Source organism: Gracilinanus agilis, chromosome 2 (genome assembly GCF_016433145.1).
Source record: "Gracilinanus agilis isolate LMUSP501 chromosome 2, AgileGrace, whole genome shotgun sequence".
In the NCBI taxonomy this organism is placed as follows: domain Eukaryota; kingdom Metazoa; phylum Chordata; class Mammalia; order Didelphimorphia; family Didelphidae; genus Gracilinanus; species Gracilinanus agilis.
The window spans coordinates 107,010,469-107,038,290 of NC_058131.1; the positions used below are offsets into that span (position 1 = coordinate 107,010,469).

The 27,822-nt window shown below is 35.3% G+C and overlaps 1 protein-coding gene across 1 annotated transcript in view; it reads right to left on the reverse strand.

Annotated features, from left to right (window-relative positions):
- The window catches only part of EFEMP1 (EGF containing fibulin extracellular matrix protein 1), a 68,127-nt gene that overhangs the window by 14,424 nt on the left and 25,881 nt on the right, over positions 1-27,822 (reverse strand). Inside the window, exon 5 of the mRNA XM_044663354.1 lies at positions 1,730-1,852. Within this exon, the coding sequence (XP_044519289.1) occupies positions 1,730-1,852 (123 nt within the window). The remainder of the gene's footprint in view (positions 1-1,729; positions 1,853-27,822) is intronic.

Genomic DNA, 27,822 nt, shown 5'->3' on the forward strand with positions numbered 1-27,822 from the left:
CTTTGGTAAATTAGCTTATCTTTGCTACTTCATCATGCATTCTTCCCTCCAAACTTCTTGACATCCAGCTTTCACTCCCACCCAGACACTAAAATTTTCTTTCAAGGTGGCATAATGGAGAGAGTTTTGGACTTGGCCTGAGAACTGGATTTGAATCTTTCTTCATACACTTACTACCTCTGTCTGTGGCCCTCAGGAAGTCACTTAAGCTCTCTTCAGTTCCCTCATTGTAAAAGGAATAATCATAGCACATACTCGAAAGGCTCTTATGGGGAATGACCTTTCTCTTCTTAAATCTCACAATACTTTGCTTGTACACGTAATATGCTCGGAAAGTCCCAGATTCAGAGATGCAAGAGATTTCAGAGGTCATCTATTTCAATTTCCTTATTTCAAAAATGACTAAGTAATTTGCTAATGGAGCCACAAGCATTTTATTCATTTATTTAGCCATTTGTTTATTTATTAATTCATCTATCTATCTATCTATCTATCTATCTATCTATCTATCTATCTATCTATCTATCTATCTATCTATCTGATTGCCACAGCCATTAAGAACCAAATCTTCTGATTCTAAATGCAATATACTTCCCCCATACCATAAAGCTTCTCATCTGTTATTTTTGCATTTTGGATATTTGATTGTATGTCATATGGTCTTACTAAACCGTCAAATTCTCAACTGGCAGAGATCATGCCTCCTCTAAGCATTATATCTTCAGATGTCCTGGATGTAATAGGTATTTGATGACATTTCCTAATATGAGTATGTACTAAAGCAAACCCAAGAAAGGCTAATATTTGCAGTAAAACATCTAATTAATTTGGAATTATGTTATATATATTCCATATTTTTATGTCTCTGGTACTATTATATTGTGGAGCTAACTGATGGTAAAAGATTTATACTGAGATCCTTTAAGTAACTAATCTTCAAGTTAAACTTATATTATCTGAATAGAATCTTTGACACAAGCATGTAAAATTTCTGAATTCTGACCTATTGTAAGTAGTATTAAAGGAAGTTTCTAATATGAATATCTAACTTTGTTGTGATTTGTTATCAAGTTGTATTTGTGTGTCATCATTCCATGTGTTCTTGTGTATTTTTAGTGGATGTTAGCCAAGTCAGTCAACAAGCATTTTTTAAACATTTACTATGGACCAGACACTGCTAAGTGCTATACATATAAAGAAAAGTAAAATACAATCCCTGCTCTCAAGTAGCTTAGAGTCTCTATTTTCTCTATGGTCAGTTTTGTTCTGCATCTTTGAGAAGACTATATGCTTCTGCAAGGACTTTGAGCACAATCTTCATTCTGTCTCTTCAGCAATAATGACCTTTCTACGTTCTTTGTGTTCAATAAACTTTTGTTACTTGACAAAGAGAGAGGGGAGCAAAAATTGGATCCCTGCTGATTTTTTTCGGACTATCTTTTCCTAATTTTTAAGGTTTAATTAGCAAAATCAAAGATTAGAGTCCAAATAATGGCCACTTTTCCTAACACTCAGGCCCTGGTTGGTGGCAGAAGAGTAGCTTACACTTAGCATAGTATTTAGTATATATTTTGGTGCTTAATAAAGGCTTAATCTCTTCCTTTCCCCTCTCCCCAACTATTAACCATCATCTTTTATGAATATGGAGATGGTTTATCATAAGAACTTATACACTTAAAAATGAAATATCATTTAGAACCAGCATTATTTACCTGACCAGAGTACTTACCGACACACTGATCTCCTCGCTTCTGATAACCAGGGTGACATTGGCAGCTGAAAGATCCTCTTAAATTGATACAGACTTGGTCTGCCCTACAGTTATGAGTTCCTGCTGTGCATTCATCAATGTCTTTCAAAAAAACCAAATAAAAATAAAGAAATAATTTTAGCCACTTGTGAAAGATATTGCTATTTCTATCTGTCTCAAAATTGTCTTTGGAAATAATGCTGTTTCAGATTTATTTAGAAAGATATTGCTACCAAAAGGACTGGAAAAAGACCTCCTTAAAGGACTTAAGGAAAGAAAGGAACAAATAATGAAGAGAATGAGAATGATGAAGTCCAGTTATCACAGCTTAACTTCTGGAAGAAACCCTTTTGGTTAAATTCTACTAAACTCTATCAATAGTCACATTATGATTTTCCCTTAGTTTATCCTACAAATACCACTGCTGTTTTTGCAAACTTTATAATGTGAATATAAAGAATAAAACCATTGCAAATTTCAGGATGAAATGAAATGCATTTGACCATATTCTAATGGGGCACAACAGAGTGCTGTCACCTAAAATGTTTAATTTCTCAAATCTTCTCAATTTTTCTAACAAAATAATTTAAAATGACAGATTATACAGTTCCCCTTTCCTTTCTAATATGTACATGTATGAAAATCTCACGTTAGGCTTGTTACAAGAGAAAATGACATTATATAGAACAACAGAAATAGTTTGAAGAATGACTTGTGAATGTCCATCTCTAGAGAAAGAACTGATATATGGAAACAAGCAAGATATAGTTTTGTATATACATATATCTTTTTTCAAATGATGCCTTTTCTAGTGTAAGGAGAGGAGAAAGTGGGGGAGAGAGTTACCTGGAAATTTAATGTAACAAACAAGTGAATTAACCCCCCCCCCCAAATTATAGACTTAAAAAACTTCAGATCTAATACAAGATACAGTTATTGAACAATTTTGATTGCAATCTTTGTGTCTAGGTGTGCGTATATATGCATATACAAGTATATATGTGTATAATTATATATAATAGTAGCAATTTATACAATTTAATTTCAGTTTTCCTTTTTCTACATCATAGAACCATTACTTGGAATGCTCCTTATTGTAAATTGTAAATGAAAGGATCATTCAATTTTTCAGCAACTAGAGTTGATAAACTGCATGAACAAATTCCTTAAAATTTGTGATTTCTAGTTGACAAATTTCTTAGCTAAACTGGTTATTTATACAAGCACTGGGGATTTTAGGACATCACACTGGCAGACCTCAGGTGGTGCTTTGGAAAAAATAATGGATTCTGCTATGTACTAAATGAAAACAATTTTGACCACAAGATTCAGTAGAAAATAAACCATTGATGATGTGATTTTAATTCTTCATGCTTCCATTCCCCTGAACATATAGAAAGTATACAAATATTTTAAAGACATATCTCCAAATCTGACAGATTTAATTATGGGTTAGCCTATGCTGTGTGGCCTTGTCTTGTACATGTCTATATTATCAAGTATAGAAATAGATTACTAAAGCATAAATGTCTGCCTGAGTTGCCCTATTCTTCCAAGTGAGAAAAAGCTCAGTTCAGGCAGAGGGTAGGATTTCTAGACATCAGTTCAAACTATCTGGACACTGAAATGATATGACAGGTTCTTTCCCTGAGGATGAGGGAAGGGCAGGTGCTAATAGACAAGTGTAGACATCCACCTGTTTCATATCAACTCTCAAAAGATGAACTTCTAACCTTGTATTGGGCTTAGGAAAATGCCCCGTCAGATTCTTAATTTAATCAAAATGATACTGCTAGATAAGTATACTTGACAGACAGATATATACTGGTGTGACACATATGGACATGTACTGACATATTCCTCTGAAAGTATTGTAAAATTCCTTGGCTGCTCAACAGTTTCCTGAGAGGCAGTAATTACCAGTTATTTTCTTTCTATGGATTGTGCCAGAGGTGGAGGCCTGCCTCCCCTTGGAAATCTGTGCACATCTTTAGACCTTCTATTATATCCTCGTTTGCAGCTGATGAAAACATTCCTGTAGGGACTTCTTCAATGCTTTATGACTCTCTCATGCAACATGATTGCAGGATTCCTTTTGTTTTAGGTCAAGAAACTTTGCCAGGACTTCCAGTGATAACTGCCCTTAGAGATACTGAAATGTTAGATTCAGATTTGGCAAGGTTCCCCATTTAGCAAGTGCTGGCTGTCAATTATGGATTTGTGTTTGTATTGCTCCATTTTCTAAGGAAACCTCATAAATGACTGATACTTTTCCAAGACTTCTCTATTCATAATGCCTCCACCCCATTCACATTTTTTTTATATTTTGGGATTCTCCTATATTTCCCTTTACTTTCTATTCCAAAGGCTTCTTTGATAAAACTGATGGAGATTTTGAGTTTTTCTTGTGAGATGAGTTTAGAATTAATCGGATTTCATAAATAAAATTGGTGCTGCCTAAGCCTTTTACTTCTTGAAAACCATGTCCATTCATCTCTAGAGAAGTACATTCCATTATCCAAGGATTTGATATTATCTAGATAAACACTACTGACTTTAACTGAAGTCACTTAGAATTCAATAAAACATATGCCTCTACTCATTCCTTCCCCTCTAATCTCCTAATAAACCAGGAATGTAAGATCCTCGAAGATAGTGTTTTTTATTTTGTCTTTGTGTCCCTAATACAGTGATATCCAGATATTCTTCAGAGGCTGTCATCTATACCTTACATTGTAAAGGCAGCAATGTCTGAGAAGTTACTCCACGGTTTAGGAAGCAGCTTTAAGGTACAAAATCTTGTTTTTAGAGAAACATTAAAGATTAGAATTTCTCAGAAATTCTCAGAAAGATTAAAATAAAACAAAATATCTCATGCATCAAGGCTAAATTGTAAAAGATCTATCATCATTTTAAAAGAATGATGTATGGAATAGGACAGTAGTGTCAAACTTTAAAAGAACGAGGGTGGGGGCAGCTAGGCAGCTCAGTGGACAGAGAGTTGGTCCTGGAGATGGGAGGTCCTGGGTTCAAATTTGGTCTCACACACATCCTACCTCTATGACCATCTTAGAATCTAAGTATTGGTTCAAAGGCTGAAGAACTGTAAGGGCTAGGCAATGGGGGATAAGTGATTTGCCCAAGGTCATACATCTACTAAGTATCTGAGGCCAGATTTAAAATGGAACCAATACTTAGTATTGATTCTAAGATGGAAGGTAAGGGTTAAAAATTGTGTGTAAGTATACCTCAAGGTCACATATTGATTTAGAAATCATGCATATATATTTATATTTACTTTTTATTACTATATTGACTCATTAAAATCATATAGGAACTATGTTTTGGTCTGGCTCAGGCCATACTAGGGAGTTTGTGGGCTGCATGTAGCCCATGGGCTAAGGGACACCTCCATGACAGAAATGAACAGAATGCTCCATTTTGCCTGTGACACTTCTAAATGCTTATTGGGCACCATGGATATTAGGTGTGATGGGCATCAGTGAATCAGTAACTTCTGCAAATTTTATCTTCTACTCATTTTTGCCTTGGCTCATGCTGTTTCCCCAAGCTTAAATGTCCTTTCCTATTCTCACAGCTTATTTAAATATTTATCTGTTTTATTGGGAATATTCTCTAACTCACAGGACAAATTCTTCAAAGAATAGTGACTCCATGTTCAACATATACCGTTAGTTTATATTCCTAAAGCTAAGCTCAAGAGCCCTCAACAACACATTGTAGATCATTATCTTCCTTCTCTGAAGAGTAGATTGTTCTGCAGTCTTTGGTAGATATGGTTCCTCAGTTTAGGAATTCTTGGAGACTTGAAAGTACTCATGAAATAACTCTCAGAGTTGGTAGTCTTGTGTATATATATGAAATATATATATATCACATATATAAATTGTATATATATATATATATATTCCATGTACAGAGTGTTCAACTTGAAATCAAGAATACTCAAATTCAAAGTCTTCTTTAGACACTTACTACGTGTGTGCTTTTTAGAAAGTCACTTAAGCTCTCTGTGCCTTAGTTCCTTCATCTAGAAAATGAAAAGGTTAGACTTAATGACTTCTCATTTCTCTGCCAGCACTAATACTTCAAGGCTGGATCTTTTAGCAAATGAATGTATGATTCTTAGAGGTACATGTTGTTTCTCCCTCTAGAATGTAAACCTTGGGAAGACCGGGGGATATTTCATTTTTATTTTTGTATCTCTAATGTCTACCACGGTACCTGGCACATAGTACTTGTTTAATACTAGTTGAAACGTTTTTCACTTTCTTAAAAATTTTTTTGTTTGAGTTTCTTTACACAAAAGTGTTAATAGGGGAAAATGTTTTACATAATTGTACATGTAAAATCTATATCAGATTCCTTACCATCTCAGTGTGGGGGAGGGTGGAGAGGAGAGAAAGAGGAAGAGAATTGTTTTGAGTTTTGAAAAATTGATTTTACATATAGTTGGGGAAAAACAAAATAAAAAAAAAGAATAACTACTTGGTGAGATACCCTATTAGAACATTAATCCTGACCTTTGCTCCTGATAGCTGTTTTCATTGAAGGGAATATTCAGGTGGTCTCATTTTTTTCTGCGGCTACCTACTATATATACTTTGCAACAGTTTTGTTAATTTACTGAAATTGCCCCGTTGCTATTCTTTTGAAAATTGTGTTCTGGTGTCCCATTATTTCTGTGTTTGCAAATCATTAGTCAGCCAGATCCAAACAGTTTTTTAAAAAGGACTATTTACTAAAGTGGAATAGTAAGAACATTTGGTATACAACATTCCCCCCCAAATCTATGATGTAATCTCATATCAATCAACACAAAGGCTGGGGAAAGTGAGCTCAAGCTAGGAGTACTTTGGTAAAATGTAACACAGGCAATGGAAGTCTTTTTGTTGGAGTCCAATTTTTAAGATGTTTCCCTCACGTAGGGTATGGCAGAATTATGAATCTGTGTTCAGTATGTCCTGGGCTCATGATGGAAGTATAGCACTGAGTTGCGGAAGATGGTTAGTTCTCTGGACGTCTAGAGTTATGAGGTCCTCTGCCCATCAATGGGTAGTGATGTGAGAAAAGGGAGAGAATAATACCATAAACAAAATGCTCTCATCCTATTCACCCTGCCCTCATGCAACATCTCACAGAGTTTAGCTGAAACATTTTCTATTCATTTGCTCTTGTAGCATCTTTATCACTCCATTCTGCAATGGTCTGCTATTTTATTGTTCGACCAGATTTCCTCAGTTAATTTGAACTCTTCCTGTACATTCCAGTTCATCTAATAATTTATAAAGGTTTTCTAAATTGGTAAAGTTGTCTCATACTTTGTTGGAACTTCTGTGACTGGTTTGATTCTATCAAGATGGTTCCCATCAGGTAAAGGAAATAGAGAGTAACATTTTTTCACTTACTTTAGGTAGGGGAGAGTAATTTGATTGTTTTACTCAATTGCCCCCAGTCCTACGGAAGCATTAGCTACAGGTGAAAATGGATATAAATACAAACTAAGTACAGAAATTTTGAGGAGATACAAAATAAAAAGTGTAATCAGAACTGGGTAGGATTAATCACAGAAGGTTTACTTGAGGAGTTGAATTTTAGATTGGATTTTGAAGGTTTGGTTTGTTCTAGAGGAGTAGAGAGGAGATTCCTAGGCAGAGGGAATGGTACACACAGAACAGAGGGCCAAGAACAAATAGGTTGTCTATAGAGAATGGTAACCAGATTGGGCTGGCTGAAACAAATAGTCTATGTAAGGAGGAAATGAGGCCAGGTGGTAGAAGTCCAAGCTAAGGACTTTGACTCGGATAGATATTATTATAATACAGAGGCTAAAATCAGCTACAAAACACTAAAAATGATGCAACACAAATCAGGTCACGTTTCTGCATTCTAATACCTGAAATATAGTTAATGGAGATAGTTGGTGATTCTCTCACTTTCCCTATTGCTAACTTTGGCAATGCAATCTTCAGTTCAGCCATCAGTTGCTTCAACTAAACCTGTGTGACCTATTCTTTGTTTCCCTTTTCAGATTCTTTGAAACATTGACTTGAGTGCTTTCCTCTCTTGGTTATTCCTATTTATCTAATATTTGTTGATGTTGTTGAGTCATTCAGTTCTAACTCTTGATGAACTCTCACCCCTTTTTGGGGCAGATACTTGAATAGTTTGCCATTTTCTTCTCTGATTCATTTTACAGAGGAGAAAACTGAGGCAAATGGGGCCAAGTGACTTCCTATACATTCCAGTTCATCTAGTGGTTTATTAGGGCCATCTAAACTGATTAATAATTGCCCATGGTCACACAACTAGTAAATATCTGAGGACAGATTTGAACTTGGTCAGATGAATCTTCCTAATTCCAAGCCCAGTGCTCTATCCACTGTACTACCTACCTGCCTCATTTATCCTTAGCTTGTTAAATAGCTCGTTTGTATGTTTTGTTTTATATTGTCTCCTCAACTAGATAATGAGGTCCTTGAGAGCAGGGATTGTATTTTGCTTTCTTTTTTTTTTTTTGGTGCCCCTGGTTATTAGTGAAATGCCTGACACATAATAAGTGCTTAATAAATGTTTACTGACTATTTCATGGCATTACAAATTTTAATTTCTCTCAGAGCTTAATGGGGACAACCTTATTCTCATTTTACTTATGTCTTTTCAGTCTTGCTTAGTTTCTCATTTTCTAAACTACGAGTCTGGCAATTTCTCCTCGTTCTGTGACTCATATTTCCCAAACCCCTGACTCATGCTGCTTGCTCTCTATCTTATGCAACATTTTAATCTCTGCAATGTTCTTTCCACAACTTGATAACTTTGCACTGCACATGGGCATTTCAGTGAGTTCTCACTAGTGCAAGAATTAACTTCAATCAAAACATTCTGTAAAGCTCCCCCCAGGGCCTTTTTTTTGTGATTTATGAAGATCCTCAGTGCTGGATCTGCATTAAAATGGAGTCATTCACAATAATTTTTTTTGAGAGGTTATAGAACAAAGGTAAAACTAGTCCTGGGAAGCAGGGGACTTGACTTCTTTCTGGCTTGGCTTCTCATTGTGTAGCCTTTGGCAAGGAGTCCAATACTTTCCACCCCCCTCTATCTATAAAGTGGACATTGTGTTTATCTCAGCCCTTTCATAATGATCATGGAAAGAAAAAAAAAGATCCACCACTTTCCAAAAGGACAAAGACCATATCTTTGGCATAGACCGAGTGGATGTATTGTATGTGGAACAATGTTGATATTTTACAATTTGTATTTAATGGAGATTAAAAAAAATTCTGGCAGGGAAAATGCCAGGTGTTTCTTGATTTGTATGTATTTAGAAACTTCAATTTATATGTGGTTTCCAAATGGGGCCCTTTCACATGGACACATATGAGAGAAAAGGGCAAGAAAGATTTATATTTGATATAAATAACAATTCTCTAAATGTCTAGTGAGCAACAGACACGACACTTATAGTTATTGCTTCCTTAGAATATTTTGAGATTTGGAACCATGCCAATCTGTCTGGGATAGTTTAGGCACAGTTCTCTCCTGGGTAGAGGGGACTAAATTAGTTTGACATCAAGAGCAGCAGTGTCAAATTCAGGTAGAATTGGAGGCTATGCTCTGTGTCAAAGGAGGTAGTATTACAGACTGACAAAATCCCAGATGATAGGATAACAGAGATTTTTATCTTCTGAAATTTTTAATAAGCTTCTTGAGGAATAGGACTATAGATACCAAAGAGCTCTTCTGGTATCACCTCACAATCCCTAACATAGTGGATGCCAAATAAATACTATTGAGTAATTGAATGAAAGGAAGTTCCCAGAGTTGCCGAATATCATCTCATATACGTAGAACTCCCTTGATATGCATTTTCAGATGATGAGTTTAAGGAACATCTAGATTCCTTGGATTGACAAATCTTTCTTCACTTGCACAAGTTCTGTCTTCATTATTTACCTGTCCTTAAAAGACTACTTCCCCCCAATGCTGTTCTGAATTTATTTGATTTGTTTTCACAGATGTGTTGGCTTGTTTCCAAATATTCCAAATATTTTAACTTTTTATTTTTTAATTGAACACTCTCTGTTTAACCTGATTTTTTTGCAACAGTCATTTCATTATCTCAGTTCTATAATATCCCTTGAAACAGTCAAGTTCTTTAGATATAGTTAAATAAGTAAAGACTGTATAAAAGTGGCAGCTTAGATGGCTAAGTGGATAGAGCACTTGCCCTGGAGCTAGAAGACCTAAGTTAAAATGCAGCATGAGACAATTTACTACTTAAGTGACCCTAGACAAGTCACTGAACATATTCTCTTTAGTTACCACAACTGTAAAAAATGGGGATAATAATAGCACTTATGTCCCAGAGCTGCTATGAGGATCATATGTGATAATATCTGTTAAGTGCCTGGCACACAGTTGGTGCTGAATGCATACTTATTCTCTTTTCTCTATAGAAGAATCTTGGGTATAGTACATGAGTAACTTTTCTTAATATTCTTTTATATTATCTTCATTGCCCTGATTCTTTAGTAAAGTTGAATACTCTAAAGAAACTTAAATGAATAATTGCCACTCCATGACAATTTAGTATCAAATAAACAAGTCAGAAAACATTTAAGTGCCAATATGCTAGGCACTGATAGAATACAAAGGAAATATTTCTAAAGAGCCTGCTCTTCAATTCTCATTATATAGTAATAGCTCATGTAACTGGAATATATCTGGAAACTACTAGGTAAAACATGAGTTCCTCTGAGGCAAAAATAGAGGTTAAATGTCCTATAGCTGATGTACTTTACTCAAAGGAGAATCTATTAGGCCCTATCCAGAGACCATTTACTCTTAAAAAAAATCCAACTCATTTTTAATGAGTATGGCAATCTGAGTTTACAGCCCACAAACATTTAGAATAACAAATTTGACAGGGAGATAAAAATTGCTATAGGTACACATTCAAGATATAATAGCTGACGGCAAGAAGAGAAAAAAGAAAGGCTATAGAAAGAAGACACAAAAACAAAATACATGGCAATCTGGGCCCCTTTACTGTAGAGGCAAACAATATTACACAATAATGTAATAATACAGAATAATCACTGATGTTCGTAATGAGGACTTTGAGTCATCAACAAAGCTTCGGCTATGTTCAATACACTCTGTTTAAGAAGGCATGGCCAACTGGGGTGCATTTAAAAATGCATTTACAAAATGATGAAAATAAAATAATGTTTGAAACTTCATGGAATTAGAGCTTGAAGTCTCTGGAAAACTCTACCCTCCAGAACAACACACCCCTTCAGAGTTTCAGAGAAAATGTACTGCTCCTCTCATTTGTCCTATTTTTCCTTATAAAGGTTGTTACTTTGTAGTTTTTTGGTTCCTCCCTTGTTCTTTTCTTTTACATTAGAATAACATTCATACTGTTCCAAGTTTTCTGGGTTCCCTCCCCAATCCTCAGCCAATTATCAACGATTTCTGTCAAAGACTTTTTATTCCCCTTGCTTCTTCCTTCACAATACTGGGATCAAATTAATCTGGGCCTTATGCCCAGTCCAAGTTAGCTTTTTCAACCTTTTGAAATAATCAGCTAGAATTTATCCGTACTAAATAGTCATGGGAGGGAAAGTGAATGTCAATAATAAGTAATAGAAGGAAACTATCTTTACTGATGTCCAACAAAAGGTTAATAGTTCTAGTTGCTTATCAGTTCTGCAAAAGAGATGGTAAATAATTCATTGTGCCCTAAATTAAAAACAAAAATCTTCCCCAAGTTCAACAAATAGCACTCCAAAGTCCTTCAGTGTTCTTGTTTTAAACAATGGGACTTAAGTCTTTGCACAAACTGCCAAGTCAACTGTCCTGGATTTCATAACAGAATAATATGCTGTCATTCAAAATGTAAAAATGATGCTACTGCATGTGTTTTGAGTTGCTTTTTCCAGTAACCCTCTCTTGACTTGTCTCCCTAGTGACTAGTGGCACACATCTGTGAAATAGTCAGATGGGGGTAAGAGGTGTGGTCTGTGGCTATGGAAGAGAGAAAAGTTAACTGGCTCAAGTGGAAAATGATTCCATGACTCAGTACCAATCACTAAGCACGTGAGCCAATTAGCCAGAGATTTTTACAAGAGTGAGAATAGAAACAAGGACCCTAATTATCATTCTTTGGGTGCCTGCATACTACCAAAGTGAAAACTGCATTACAAAACTTATAGGCAAGAGCACTGTGTAGGGAAGTAGGTTTTCTTCGGGGCAGTTGGTAGCTAGTGGATCAAGTACCAGCTCTGGAGTCAGGAAGACTCATCTTCCTGAGTTCAAATCTAACTTCAGGCCCTTACTAGCTATGTGACCCTGGGCAAGTCATTTATTTCTGTTTGTCTCAGTTCCTTATCTTTAAAATGAGCTGGAGAAGGAAATGGCCAACCACTCCAATATCTTTGCCAAGAAAACCCCAAATGGGGTCATGAAGAGTCAGATATGACTGAAATGACTGAACAATAACAAAAAGTTATCTTCAGGGGTATCTCCTGGGATTTTATAAATTTCCTTTTATATCCATCCATGCAGAGCCTTCCTATAGCCTTTCCACCTTATTCAGTTATTGTGTTTCAGTTTAAAAAAAGGAAAAAAAAGATGTCCCCAGAAATGATAAATTTAAATTTGATACTTAGGAAGATAGTGAGAGAAATAAATAATTTGAAACCATTTAGAGGAAAAGAATGCTTGATGAAGCAAAACACCATTGTTTTTGTGAAAATTAGTGTCAGATCAAGTTAATAATCACTCCTGTTTTCATCACTGTACCAGACTCCAGAAACTTTTGACCAGACTGTTAGATGGAGATATGCTACTTAATTTACTTATAGAAAACAAAATTGACCTTCATAATTTTTGTCTAAATCTCTGTTGGCTTCCCAACATCTTCTGGATCAGCTTAGACTCAATCGTGTTACGTTCTGAGCTTTCTACTATTCTGTTTGTGTTTTCTTGATTCTGTCATCAGTAGAAAGAAAATCAGTAACAATCTGTATGGATGTTCTGCCTGGTTTCTTCCTTGCGATTAGGCCAACAGCATACCAGTGCTTATGGGCTGTATCAAGATGAAAAGAAAGGCTTTGACCTTGGGGCTTGCTGTCCAAGGACCAATCTAGGCTAAATTCACAGATGTTTCCTGCTAGGTTAGTTGCAATTTTAATGATTGATATTTTTGCTCATAGCAGTTCTCAAATACTTCAAATATTAGCACCTTGCAGGGTTTATTTTTACCTTTTCCCCTTTGCATCCCCAATGCTTAACATAGTGCCTGACACTTAGAATCCACTTATTAAAATGTTTATTGATTGATTGCAAATTGCATTATAGTGTGGTAAAATAACAGATCCTTGAAATGTTAAAGCAGAGAAAACAACTTTAAGTGTGCTGATTCTGAGACAGCATGTGATTATCTGATACACTGAGGCAAAAAGTAACAATAATGGATTATTGATGTTTCTAAATTAACTCTGTCATTTTGCCTTGGCACAGTGCATGAATAAGCAGGAGCAAGGGATGAAACTGGACAAGATTCTTGGTTCTTTATCTTCCCTGTATCGGCCCTGATGTGATACCCTTTGGTTAAAGGAGTTAAGCATCAGGTTGACTTGTGTATATTCTTATGAGCAGGTCTTATTAATTTTTGTTATATACTTATAAAAATACTATATATATGTGTGTGTTATGTACATATACTTTGTACATGTAAGTTGTTTGGAGGCTATTGTAATTGCCCTCAACATTTTCCTCTGAGGATATTTTTCCCTTTCCCTAAAGTTGTTCTTCTGCAGAACTTCCATCTTTGATGGTATATTCTGGCATCCACCCTTTATTTCAACTTCTTTCTATGGACCTTGAGCAGTTTCTCACTATGAACCTAAAATTCCTTCTGGTTAAATTTAACATGCCAGAGAAAGTGTGGCTGGAAAAGTCTTGATCTTCAGTGATCACTTAGGGTCCTCCAGTCAGATGTGTACTTAAGCCTGGACAGATGTTCATCCAGTGTATTTATTTAACTGCTTAAATAAATGAATTACTTTTGGTCTTAGAATCAATACTTTATATTGGTTCCAAGACAGGAGAGTGTAAGGGCTAGTCAATGGGGGTTATATGACCTGCCCAGGTTCACACAGCTAGGAGTGTCTGAGGCTAAATTTGAACCTAGGATCTCCTGGTCTTTAGGACTGTTCTCAATCTACTAAGCCACCTACCTGCCCCTGGCCAGTGTATTTTTAGTGACTTTCAATGAGGGAGAACCTGCAACTCTCAAAATGCTTTAAGGCATGTCACATTTTTTGGCCAAGATGTTATAGGTGAACAATGATCACGTGCCCGAAACTTCTGTATCATGAAGTAAAATGGGAAGTGACTCCCTGTTTTGATTCTATATTGGGATGATGATCAGCATTTCCCTTAGAGTTTTCAATATAATCCTATGCTTCAGTTGTATGTTTTGATGATCTAAGATGTCATGCATCTGGCAGTCCTACAAACAGATTGCAATTACTCCTCAGACAATGTTTCTTTTTTGCATTTTTCCATAGACCCTTCATAGAGGATCCATTTAAGGCTTTCTTTTTATTATAGTATCCAGATCAATGGCGATGTTGATGTAATAGAGTTGGTATGGGTGCCTGCACATATTATTACTATCTACCACTCTGACATCATAGCCAAATGACTTTTTGAGTAGAGAAGTTGAATGAAAAAAATGATCATTTCAGTGGCACCTATTGTTCCCATAATTATATGTTTCCCTTGAGGTATTCTTTGTTGAACTCTTTGGCTTGGATTCTTGCCAGGAATTCCTTTACAATATTGCCTAGTCCCTTGGATTTGTTTACCCTTTGAACTTTGACATGACTTGGCAAAATGTGCTGTTTATTCTCTCAGAACACAACTTGAACCACAGCTTCTTTTTGGGCAAAAGTGCTCTTCCTTAGCCTTTTCTCCAAGCACACGAAAGAGCCGTGATTTTTCTGATTTGGTCAGGATGGAAAATTCAAGGTAGTAGGCAGCTTGCAACCATCTCTAACCTTGCAGGTAAGTCCTAAAGAGGTTTCTAAGGCACATAAAAGTTAAAGGATTTGCCCAGGGTCATACAGAAGGTATGGAGAAGGAGAATTTGAAAGCAGGTCTTCCTGATGCTAGAAGCTAGGTGGATAGAGTACCAAGTCTGGAGTCAGGAAGATGAGTCTTCCTGAGTTCAAATATGGCCTCAAACATGTATAAGCAGTGTGACCCTGGACAAGTCATTGAATCCTATTTGCCTCAGTTTCCCGATTTTTAAAATGTAAGATTTAAATTAATATCCAAATGACTCTAAGAATTATGTTTTATAAGATTTATTAATAATCACTTGAAGTAGGAGAAATAAAAAGAACAAAAGTAAACACCGGAGTAAAGCAGTTTTCCCAGCCATGTTCATGGGACGTAAGTAATGTGAGAACGAAAGTGGGATGCTGGGATATAGAGTCCTGGGGAACAGATTCTAAATATGCAAAAACGAGCTGGAGAAGCAAATTACTCTAGTATCTTTGCCAAGAAAGAACCAAATAGGGTCAATGAAAGTTGGTCACAGCTGAAACAACTGAACAACAACAACGACAACTTCCTTAGGGTAAGCCTAACACTATTTTCTCTTCCACATTGGTCTGGTTGTTTATCCACAATCACTGGTACAAATGGGGTCTCAATCCTCTGGAGCAGTGATGGGCCAGATGCAGCCCCTGAAATGTTCTATCTGGCCCCAGGACATTATTCCTAATCTGACAAATACAATGAGTAGGATACAGTACAATGAAACCTGGAAAGAGTTGCCTTAGAAATAGACTGACAGATGAGCATTTCCTTTCCTCTGGCCCCCTCTTTAAAAAGTTTGCCCATCACTTCTCTAGAGTACTATAGCCCCGAGGCAGTCTACCTCAGTCTCATTTTTGCTAGTTGACTCTCTGATCTACTTTTCCATATGAGGTCCCTGAGGCTACTTTTTACTATTCTTAGTGCCATGCTATAATCCCAACCATGACATGTCTTCCTATAGTTTTTTGGATTCTTGAACATTTTAATATTTTATGGCATGGCATTATTCTCAGACATAGCATTGCAGGGTTTTGGCAGGTGCACTGGCTTTGAGATCTCCACCTCTGACCCAAGTCAGGCCACCATTTTGTGCCTAAGTTTTCTCATCCACAAAAGAGATAATGATACACGCACCATCTATTCCATAGGGAGAAAAGTGCTTTGCAAAATGTAGAGGGCTATTATTTCTATTATTAGAAGCCAAAGAACATTAATATTAAAAAAGAGATTTGGGACCATTAAAAGCAAGGTTCTCTTTCTTATAAATCAATTTCAATTCATTTTGCTATCAGATACTAATTGATTAATGCCATGGGCTCTTCTTGTATTTTACCATGTTAGGAAAGAAAGCAAATAAATAGCTATCAGATTGGCTATCTTCTTGTGAAACGGCAGCACTAACATAAATTTCTAAATATTTAGACAAACTGCCTAAAAGCAGGATGGGAAAAAAAAACAACTTTGCTTAATAAAAGTGCTTAAGAAAGCTGTGTTTTGATTCTCAAAGTTTCTCAGGAAGAAGCCACATAAAAAACTATATGTTCTCCTGATCTTTAAATATATTTGTAACATTTTACCTGAAGTCCCCATAAGAGGAGTTAGCTTTCTTGAATTCCCAAATTCTATAGTAAAATGACATTTGAGGTTCCTACTTTTAAAATTCTCTCCATATTTAAGTTGAGAAGTCAAGGCAAACAAGAATGATAAAATGCTCTTGAAGTAAGTACACACAAATAACACAAAATGAAGAAGAGATATGCCATGTACGCATTTGATTTAAGAAAGGGAGACTGCCAAATTGAATTAACCCTTAAGGTGAATTTCTTAGCACTCAGTTATAGAGATCGAAAAGTTTGTTCTGCTTAGCTTTTTCTGGACTTGGCATATATTTCTTAAAATGATTATTGTATGAAGTCCTTCCATAGATTCTGTAATACAGTAAGACTTTGTATCAAAGGGAGAATACTTCCAAGACCCACCGCTGATGGCCAAAACTGGTGATATAAATGAATACTTGTTGGTTCTTATATTTACATATATATTCTCTCTCCCTGCTCCTGCTCCTCAGCTCGGTGCACCAAGGCTTTTCACTCCCTCCCCATCTCTCCCCCTCAAAAAAAAGTCAAAATGGAAACAGAAGAGACCACCACTAGGGGTAGATTACTGTTGCAGGAAGACTTCTGGCTCTTTGCTGGGCAGACTTCCTGTGTTTTGGATTGACCATGAATAACTGAAATTGTAGACAGCAAAACTGAGGATAAGGAGGCCCTACCATATTCTGTTTTTTTCCCCCACAAGAAAAGGAATCAATTTAAACGTACAGTCTCCAAATTAACTTTGAGTTATTTTCTTTTACTAACAGCGATTTATTTATGGAAACCTTTTAATAAGGACTTTTGGCTTCAGGCACACAGATTTGCTTAACTTTGTTTACTGTGAAGCTGTCAGACTTGGCTCAAGGGGTCCTAACAAGTGATCTTTAATTGTGAAAACTCTTTTCATGATTTCCAGAGGTAGCTAAGCACTGTAGTTCTCTTAATAGCATAGAATTATATTTTAAATGGACACTTTGTTGCTTTTCTTGAAACTACTTTCTTTCTTACATTTCTGACATTAGTTTTTCTCCTTACCCTAAGAAGAACATATTGGAATAAAAAAGTCATGTAAAAACAAAATGTGTTGATAATTTAAAAAAAAAAGAAATGATGTAAAACCAGTTTAAGGAATCCAGGATTTTTTTTTGCCTTCAATAAATATGTAGCTGTGGGACCTTGGGCAAATCCTTCAACTTCTCTATACTACAGTTTGCATAAAATGAAAGGGTTAAACTAGGTAAGAACTGAGGTCTCTTACAGCTAGAAATTCAATTTTCCCTATTAATAGGAAAGGTAGCACAGTACAGAGGACAAAGAACTATTAGGAAGACCTGAATTCAAGTTTCACCTCTGGCATATGTTGGCTACTAGTAGCTGCAGGAAATGTAGATAGAGCCTGGAGTCAGGAAGGCTTGGGTTCAAGTCTGACCTCATACTCATTAGGCAAGTCACTTTCTACTTCTGTTTTCTCAATTGCAAAATGGGGATAATAATAGCAACAGCCTCACAGGGTTGTTGCGAGGACTGAATAAAATAACATTTATAAAAGTGCTTAGCAAACCGTACCTATATACTACATAGTGGCTGCTGTATAAATAAATGCATATTCCCTTCTCCTAAGTGACTTTAAGCAAGTCATTTAACCTTTAAGTATCTCAGACAACAAAACCTACAAATTATAGAACAGATGCCCATCTGCTTGGGTAAAGGAAGTTTCATACCAATAAAATAAAATAGAATGACTTGTGGTTAATATTTACTACAATTTTTCATAACAATGAAAAGATATTCTTCTTATTAAACAATGGAATTTTTAAAATGTGCATTTCAAATACAATTCTTATCAAGGTTAGCATATCTTATTTAGAAAGAGTGAAAGAAACCTTACTATATAAACTAACTTGATGAAAAAAATTTTTTGATGGAAACTTTGTCAGGGAATTTCCCTTTAACAAATAGAATAGAACAAAAAATTATTTTGAAGTTAATTACCATGTTGTTTGCTGAATGAAATTAGAGTATGGAAGATGATTTTCCCCGCTCCCCAATACGTTTTCTTTTGAAGAAAGAGCAGACATTTAAAAAATGCAACGCTAAGATTGGGTTCCTTTCTTCCCATCCCAAGCTCCTAGCAAGTTAACAACTATCACAAGTAGACAGCAATCATGCAATCTGCTGACTGAGCTAGTCTGCTGAATACTCAGTTTCCCCCTCAAGCTCAGTGTTAAGCCTGTTGGACAATTTCCCTCAAGATCAGTGCTCCTGGATAAAAGGATTAACTCTGACCTCAGACTAATGGCAAATGGTGAAATTATAATTCCAACAGGGAGATACTGCTGTAATGTTTGTGCTTCAAAGGTCAAGGTATAAAGAGACGTAGGCAGAAGGTTACAGTTTTATGCCTTTTTTGGGTCAAGATAGGTAGGAAAAAATTGGCAGTGGTAAAATGATGGTGAATGGGCCATCTTACAGAACAGCAAATGTACTCTATTACATCTCAGAAGTTAAAACCTATTTTGCAAAATTTTAAACCATAAAGATTGGAAAGGGATATTCTTCTATTTCATGCTATAGATAGAAGAACTTCAGATCTTGAAGGGTTGCAAGATAGCATCTAGTACAGAGATTTTAAAACTTTTTGCATCATAGAATCCTTCTCAGAATAATGTTTTAATATGCACAAAATAAAATATATAAGATTACAAAGGAAACCAATAATTTTAGAATAAAGTTTTCAAAATATAAAAAAAAGTGTGGATTCTAGGTAAAAAAAAAACCCCTTGATCTAGTTCAATCAGTCTAATAAATGGCTTATCTGAGTAAGAACAACTCTTTATAGAGAAAGGATTATTTTCTGGAGGGGGGGTTAGCTCATCACTTTCCGGAGCATGTCATGATCACTAGTAGGTAAGATTACTGAAGAGGAAAGGGATTCAATTTATATAGAACAAAACTCAGAGTCAGATTCATTGAGGGCATGAAAGAAATAGAAAAATTGGACCAATGGCCTCTGACAAGCGGATCCCGGAAGACTCCCCTAAATTGCATATTGATTAACTTCACATGCATATGCTGAGGAAGCATTTAATTTAGGCATCCACATGAGTTTGATTTGGGGCTGAATAAAAAAAGTTATACTGTGCCAAATACTAATGCAAGTACTCAAAAAGCATTAAAGTGTTTAAATGCTAATGTTAAAGGTGATAAATTACATTTGAAACAAGTACTGTACTCTACTTGAAAGGATCATTTAATCTCAAATATCCAAATAACCAAAAAAAAAAAAAAGAGATACTTTTGCCATAGGAGGCAAATTAAGTATCTATTAGAACTCAAAGATGTCCAAAAATGTCCAAGGGGGGAGGGAAACAGTAAACATTTATATAGCACTTACTATGTGATAGGCATTTTTATGAATATTATCTCATTTGATCCTCACAATAAGTCTGAGAGGTAGGGGTTTTTATTATCCTCATTTTACAGTTGAAGAAACTGAGGTAAACAGGGGTTAAGTGACTTGCCCAGGGCCACTCTGCTATATTTGAATTTAGATAGAGGGCTGGTTTCATTTTCCCTAATTGAACTTTAACTTAATTTTTATGGGCCATTTCTCTATTATCCTCCACTAAAATTCTCCTTTGGGGCAGCTAGATGGTCTACTAGATAAGGATGTTGGGCCTGGAGTCAGGAAGACCTGACTTATTAGCTGTGTGACCCTGGTCAAGTCATTTAATCCTGTTTGCCTCAATTTCTTCCTCTATAAAATAGGCTGAAAAAAGAAATGGCAAACCACTCCAATATCTTTGTCAAGAAAACCCCAAATGAGGTTACGAGGAGCTGGACAAGACTGGAACAAATGAATAACAACAACAAAAATTCTTCTTCGATACTTCACTGTGGTGCCAAGGAGACCTACAGTTCTTGAAGGTAATGCCACTGAACACAAGCTTTTGCAAGTTGAATCACTTTAGGAAGACTTTTTGAGTATGAGCCCTATTTTGTACTTTTTGCTTATCATTTTATTTTATTTTATTTTTTAACCCTTAACTTCTGTGTATTGGCTCTTAGGTGGAAGAGTGGTAAGGGTGGGCAATGGGGTCCAAGAGACTTGTCCAGGGTCACACAGCTGGGAAGTGTCTGAGGCTGGATTTGAACCTAGGACCTCCCATTTCTAGGCCTGACTCTCAATCCACTGAGCTACCCAGCTGCCCCTTGCCTATCATTTTAGAGATAGCCCAAGCATGGAGATATTGTAGTCTGCATGGGTGCATAGGGCACCCCAAGTGACAAAAGGCAATTCCCTGAAAAATGGAAGCCAGGAGTATTTATTTAATTAAGATATTTTTGATTGACCCATAATAGACATAGAATTAAATAGAAAGAAGAAAGCAGATTAGATTGCTTTTGACAAATTAAGTGGTGCTTTCAACAACCCATGTTTCCTATTGAAACAAAAATCTACCTACTAAACACTAATATTCTTCAAATAATACTACATGGTTAAAAATCATGGGACAACCCAATCTCTGAATGAAATTGTGGGTGATTAATAGATCTTGCAACACTCATTTGATGGGTGAAAGACCATCAGTAAATTGCCCGAGTTTTTTTGTTTCTCCAATTTTTGTACCTCTTTTCTTACTTTAAAGACTGTTAACTTGTTAATTTGTTTAAAACTACATAGAAAATAAAGAACTTAAGAATAGGAAACTGCCAAGCCTAGAGTTGTCCTAAAGGGTGAATATAAAATTCTGTGGAATAGTAGTTATATAGGGAAAAAAATAGAAAGATCAAGAAGGAGAGGGAGGAATAATGGTTTTAAAGTATTGTTTTTATGTACTGATAACACTTTTGATTTCATGTTTCTTTGCAATATTTTCCTAAAGCATTAAAAATGAAATCTTTATTTTAAAAATCATCTTCCAAACATGAAGATTAGCATGAGAATACTAAAGAGAAGAATAATTTTGTTTATTTTTTAAAGGATAGGGCCAAATGTTTAGATTTGTACACTATTATATAGATGCTATTTCATTATTGCACAAGTCTGTGGGACAGAATACTAAAGTAGACTAATATTTAGATTCAGTATTAGTTACATCACCATTTCAGTTCCGAACTATAGCTAGATCCTTGTTAGTGCAATTAATGAATCCCCCTCCTCTCAATAGTGGTGGCATCCTTTGAATTTGAATTGTATATTTACATTAGACCACAACCAGTAATAATATTTTATATAATTATACCTTTGAAAAGTGAGTTCAAATGCATATAACCATTTCATGGGATTTGAACTAATTAGGATCTAGCTGCAGCCTTCAAAAGTACTTAAATACTTCAAAATATGAGAGATCCTGAGAGATGAATATCTAGCAAGTTACAGTACTTTGTGAAAGAAAAAGAAAAGTAGCATCTTGTGGAGCTTTTTAGCGTGTTAAAAGACTTGCCTCCTTCAAATAATTTTGTTTCTGATGTTGTAAATCCATAATAATAGAACTATATCTTCTTTTTAATGACATGTATCTTTATTTACATTGAAGCACTTATAAAATCAATTCCAATTTATTATATAAAAAGTCTAATGAGTTTAACCTATTTGTCAGAAATAGGCTTTAGTAGAAAATAAAATGTATTTTATCAACCAAGAATAACATTTTGGAGAGAATGAAACGTTTACCAGATTTGCCTATTCAAATTTGGTAACTAGTCACATTAGAGGGAACTCTTTGAAAGATTTGTATTAAAACATGGTCTGGGGCATTTTAGTAACAAAATATATTTCAGGGGGCACTACAACTAAGTTCATTTTGTACTCTGAAGTAATTTTTATGGATTCTGAAGTCCTATGTGTGTGCTATTCTCTTTCATTATTTCTAACAAAGCAAATTCCTTTCCTCATATCAGAATTTAAGATACTGCAATCTAATTTGAAATCAAAAAGGAGGTGTCTATACACACTGATCATCTCAAGCAGACTTTCACTTTTGAGAAGTATGAATAAAGGCAGGCTCCTTGTTTATGAAGTGTTCCAAGATGGAAACTTAAATAGGCTAATAAATGGATAGACCAGGTGTTTCACCTTTGCCAAATTCTGGCTGTGAAGAGATCTTCAAAGAAAAGCTGGAAAATCAAGAGCAAATAAAATGGGATCTAAACGTAATTAAAATTCGTTTGGAGTATACCGTTAGCTAAGCAAGTCCTCTAAGCTCTTATTTTATTAGACCAGTAATTTTGAACTTTTCTAGGTTTTTTTGTCTCATACTCTCTCCTCCTACAAATTTTCTCTGAAAAAATTTTTCCTCTGGAAGCAGAGAACGGATTTGCCTTCTCTGTTCATTCCCAAGTTTTTCTTGGTAGAAGTGTTAGATCAATTAGCTGTTGGGGACAGCTCTCTGGGCCTCAGTTTTATTATCCTCTACCAATCCTACCTACCCGAAAGTGTTATTCTGACCAAAGTACTTTGTAAAGTTAGAATTTTTATATGAATGAGATCTAATTTCCTTCCAACTATTATTACCTGTAGCCTCAAAGCTCCTTGTTAAAAGTAGGAGTGTAATTCTAATTCTAGAGCGAATTCATTGCCCCCATACAATCATTGCCTAGGAAAATATGAAAAGAATATTAAAATAATATCATTATTAATTTTCTATTTATAAACCAATTATGGCAGGGAACTTGATCTCAACTACTTCAACTATATTACTGTTAAAATTATTAATAAATGTTCTGTAATTTACTAGAGGTAAGTATGAGAGAAAAAATAGTGGTTTAAAAGATTGTTCAAGAGCTCATTTAGACTGTAGCATATTGCTTCATGGAACCAAAATTACAGTTAGAGCCATATTAATTAAGATTGTGCTAATTTAGAATTTGTGAGATATAACTTATTTTTTTAGCTAATGTTTGTCTTTGTTTTAATCTAGAATAAATCTGATTGCTATAAACCTGGAAAGCATTTACCCTATTTACAAGTGAAGGTAATGTTTCTAAATAGCATTTATTATATCAATAGTATTTACATTCCAATTCTGAATGGCTCATAAATTATTTCAAACCATTTATTAAAATTCTAATAAAGTTCTTTAAGACAGAAACATAAGATCTTTTGGAGTCTCTATCTATAAGGTCATAAGTGTATTTGAAATAAATAATACTTATTTTGAGAAATTTTCTTACTTTTTACTGTCATACTGATTGCTACAGTGAGGGTAAATTAGCAAAGTTTAATTATATATGTGTAATTATTTTGCTTCACACAATAAAAATATTTGAAGTTAATCTGTTCATTATGTTACTCTGACTCAAAAATATTCCTTGGCTCCACTTAAAAAAACACAACTAAACCTGTGATTTCATTGGCAAAAGGAATTCCTAATGAGAAAACTCCTTTCACTAATGAAGTGCAAACTATATTACTCAGAAAGCTGAATGGAGCATGGAGAAATTCGTTTCTTCATTTTTGTATAAGGAAGAAATTAGACAAGATGGCCTGTTCTAAATCTATGATCCTATGGTTTTCTAAGGGTAACAAAGTCAGAATGAGTCAGAGATGAGACTCGGACCCAGCTCCTCCTAAACCATATTGCTCTGATATCATTTCCTACCTTTAGCTATAGAATAATGCTCAAAATCCTTGTCCTTGCATTCTAAGACTCTCTTAATTTGGCTACAAACGAACTTTTTCTTTATCATTTCCCACTGCTCTCTTATCTTATCTTATCTGATCTTATCTTATCTGATCTTATCTTATCTTATCTTATCTTATCTTATCTTATCTTATCTTATCTTATCTTATCAACACTCTATAACATATAGAGTATTGAACTTCAAGTCATGAGGGCTTCAATTGAAATTTTCTTACTAATTGTATGACCATGGGAAAATGTTTCTGAACCTTATTATTTTCATCTGTTACATTGAGAAATAGCTTTAGTACAAGTTTGGCGAATGTAGAAGAGCATGCTTTAATAATTAGAGGTGAAAGAAAGTGGAAGAGGATAGCTTGGGAGGTTAATAGGTTTCCCATAACAGAACTGCTTCCTCACCTGGAGACTGAATGACAATTTGTTGGGGATGTTGTTAAATTCTTAATTAGATATTGGTTGAATGACTTTTGGGTGCCCTTCTAATTTAGAGATTCTGTAATTCTATAAATTCAAGGTTGCCTATTAGAAAAATAAATTGCTTCTAGACTCCTAAATTCCCCTTTAGAATCTGCAGACCATGTAGTTCTGGATACCAGGAGTTTAAGGAGGAAGGGAGCATAGCGCATTGAAGAAGACTGTGGAAAGTGGCTCCATAACAAAATGCCTTTCCTTTATGACTGGTATTCTAATTATAACTCCTGAAGTGATCCCTACCTGTTTGGATGCAGAGTGGGTAGATGGTATCATAGTCACATTTCATCAGAATCAATTGCAGAGATTCTGACTTCATTGGTTAGGGGTTAAATAGGTATCCCTCTTTTTCCAAAAATTCTTACATTGCCCTTAGTTGGATTAAGCTCAATACTAATTAGACGGTGGGAAGTGGGGTAGCAAGGGAGGGGCATAGAATAAATCTTGCATACAGAGTACATTAAACATTTTTTCTTCTGAATTGTTGAAAAGATAAACTCTGATTTTAGTTTAATTTTTTAAAAGAAAGAAATGTACATGACCACTTCTTCAAATTTGTTCCAGATGGATTTAGTCATAGAATGATTGATTATCCACTCAGCTTTGCAGCTATGTGGCTAAGGTCAAAAAACCTACAACAAACTGGTTTGGATCTGTGTTTCATAGTAAGTGACAGAAAGGGGAATCCTTAAATTATTGGTCTGTATTTAGTGATGGGAGGAGAAAGGAATTCAGTAGGGCCCCCTGTGTCAAGGAAAAGAATCACAAATAGATATAGATAGGTATGCCACACAATCAAAACAAACACAAAGAAAGCCAAAAGAAACAAAGCTTCTCTTTCCAATCTGGACACCAGGGCCACTACTCTGGAACTGACCAACATCTCTGGTTTTAGCCCTGGATCAGGCTCACCTCTTGGGAATCCTCTTTTGTTGGAGCAAGAGGTTGGCATGAACCTGGCTTGCTTGGCACCCATTCATCACCTAATTTTACTTTAATAGAGCTATGTGAGCTTTTTTATTATTGGCACCTAAGAACTGAACAAGCATGGAAAAACTCCTTTGAAAGAGTGAATAAAAGAGAAAAATGAATGTCTTTCCCACTGTACTGTATTATGTGGTTTTAAAAGCCATTTAAGAATGTTTGATTTCTTTCCATCTTCCCTATAGAATCTTCTTTGGTCAATTTTCATCTTAAATATTTTAGCATTTTTCTTTTTCTTTCACTGATGCCAATAGGTTTTCTTGTAGCTAATTCAAAATCAGGCTGATAAAATAACCTCCCTTCTTTGTCTGCATCCTAAGATTCTGTTCAAACTTTTCATCTTGAAAATTATCATTTTCATCCTTCTCCATGCTCATCTCTTTTGCATCATTTTCTCCTACCTAACAATAAATCATTGTTTTCCTTAATAATAATAGCATGAATTTATATAGAACTTTAAAATTTGCAAAGTACTATATCATTATATTATAAGGATTATCCCACTTGAACCTCAAAACAATGCTTGGAGTTTGGTGCTATTATTCCCAAATCCAACATTCTATTTCCCATCTCTATATCTTCTCTCAGTCCCTATGACTGGAATGTTTCCCTTCCTTACTTCTACCTCTTGTTGTTCGTTACCCTATTTGGGATTTTCTTGGCAAAAATATGGGAGTGATCTGCCATTTCCTTCTCCAACTCATTTTATAGATGAGGAAACTAAGGCAGACAGAAGTTAAGTGGCTTGCACAGGGACCACATAGCTACTAAGAGTTGGAGGCTGGATTTGAATTTGTCTTATTGATTTCAGGTCTGTACAAACTCTTATTCCTGGTACCACCCAGCTGCTTCTTAGTAGTACCTACTCTTCAAGGCACTGGAAAGTTTGTGTTGAAATCAGAAACTTCTGGATTTGTTGTCATACCCTAAGTTCCTCCAAAACACAAATTCCCAAACTGAACAAAAAAGTAATTAAGATGAAAAAGAAATGGTGGTTATTGAATTTTCTTTATGTCAGTGAAGGGAGGGATTAAATTATCATGAGTATTTTTCTACTTTCTTTTTGCTTTATGGGTATTTTTTGCATAGATTCAATAAAAGTATTTTTTTAATTTTAAAAATAAAGACAGGGAACTCAAAAAAGAGAGCCATGATTATTAAGTTGCTTAGGAATATGTTGATACCACTTAAAAAATTTCACTTTTTTATGGGAAAATAGATTAGATTTATTATGCCTCCCAGAAAGAGATGAGAAGCAGCCCAAATCTTCTTTTGGACATTACATTGCCTATTCTGACCACACCCATTAGGCTGTGAATCTGAATCATCCAGACTCCTGCCCTTCTGAGGTTATAAGCTTTGCTTGTAACTCCTACTTAGTTTTTTTTTTAGGGAAAAAAGTTAAAATCCAGATGTAACTAGAAAGATCTGTCTCAAGACAAATAGGAATGAATGTTGATAACAATGAACCAAGTTTTAGTACCTTAATTAATTATGGTTCTATTTGTAATTCTATTGTGAAATACAATCATTTTTTATCTCAAGCAAGACACTGGGCTTTATTTATTTATTTTAAAACCTTACTTTCTATCTTAGATGAGTTACTAAGTATCAATTTCAAGGCAGAAAAGCAGAAAGGGGTAGGCAATTGGGGTTAACTAACTAGCCCAGGACTGAACAGTTAGGAAGTGTCTGAAGTCAAATTTGAACTTAGGTCCTCCCAGTTCCAGAACCTATTCTATCCACCTTGCTGCTCCAACATTGCTTAATTTTTAAAAACACTTACCTTCTATCTTAGAATCAATATTGTGTATTGGTTCCAAGGCAGAAGAATGATAAGGGATGGATAATGGGGCTTAAGAAGTTATTTCTCCTGGGTCACACAGCCAGGAAGTGTCTGAGGCGATATTTGAACCCACAACCTCTCATCTCTGGGCCTGGCTCTCAATCCATTGAGCCACCTAGCTGCTCCTGACCTTGTTCATTTTTGTTTAAGGCTAAATCTCAGGTGGAAAACAAAGAAGCATATTATTTCATATTAAAAATGACCAATAATGTCTCTGATGTAGATAGGAGAAGTTACTTGAGCAAATACATTTTGAGGATTCATAAAAGAAATACAAGTAAGTTTCTTTTGATTATGTGCTCCTTTAGTTTTAAGCATCCTTCCTTCCTTCCTTCCTTCCTTCCTTCCTTCCTTCCTTCCTTCCTTCCTTCCTTCCTTCCTTCTTTCCTTCCT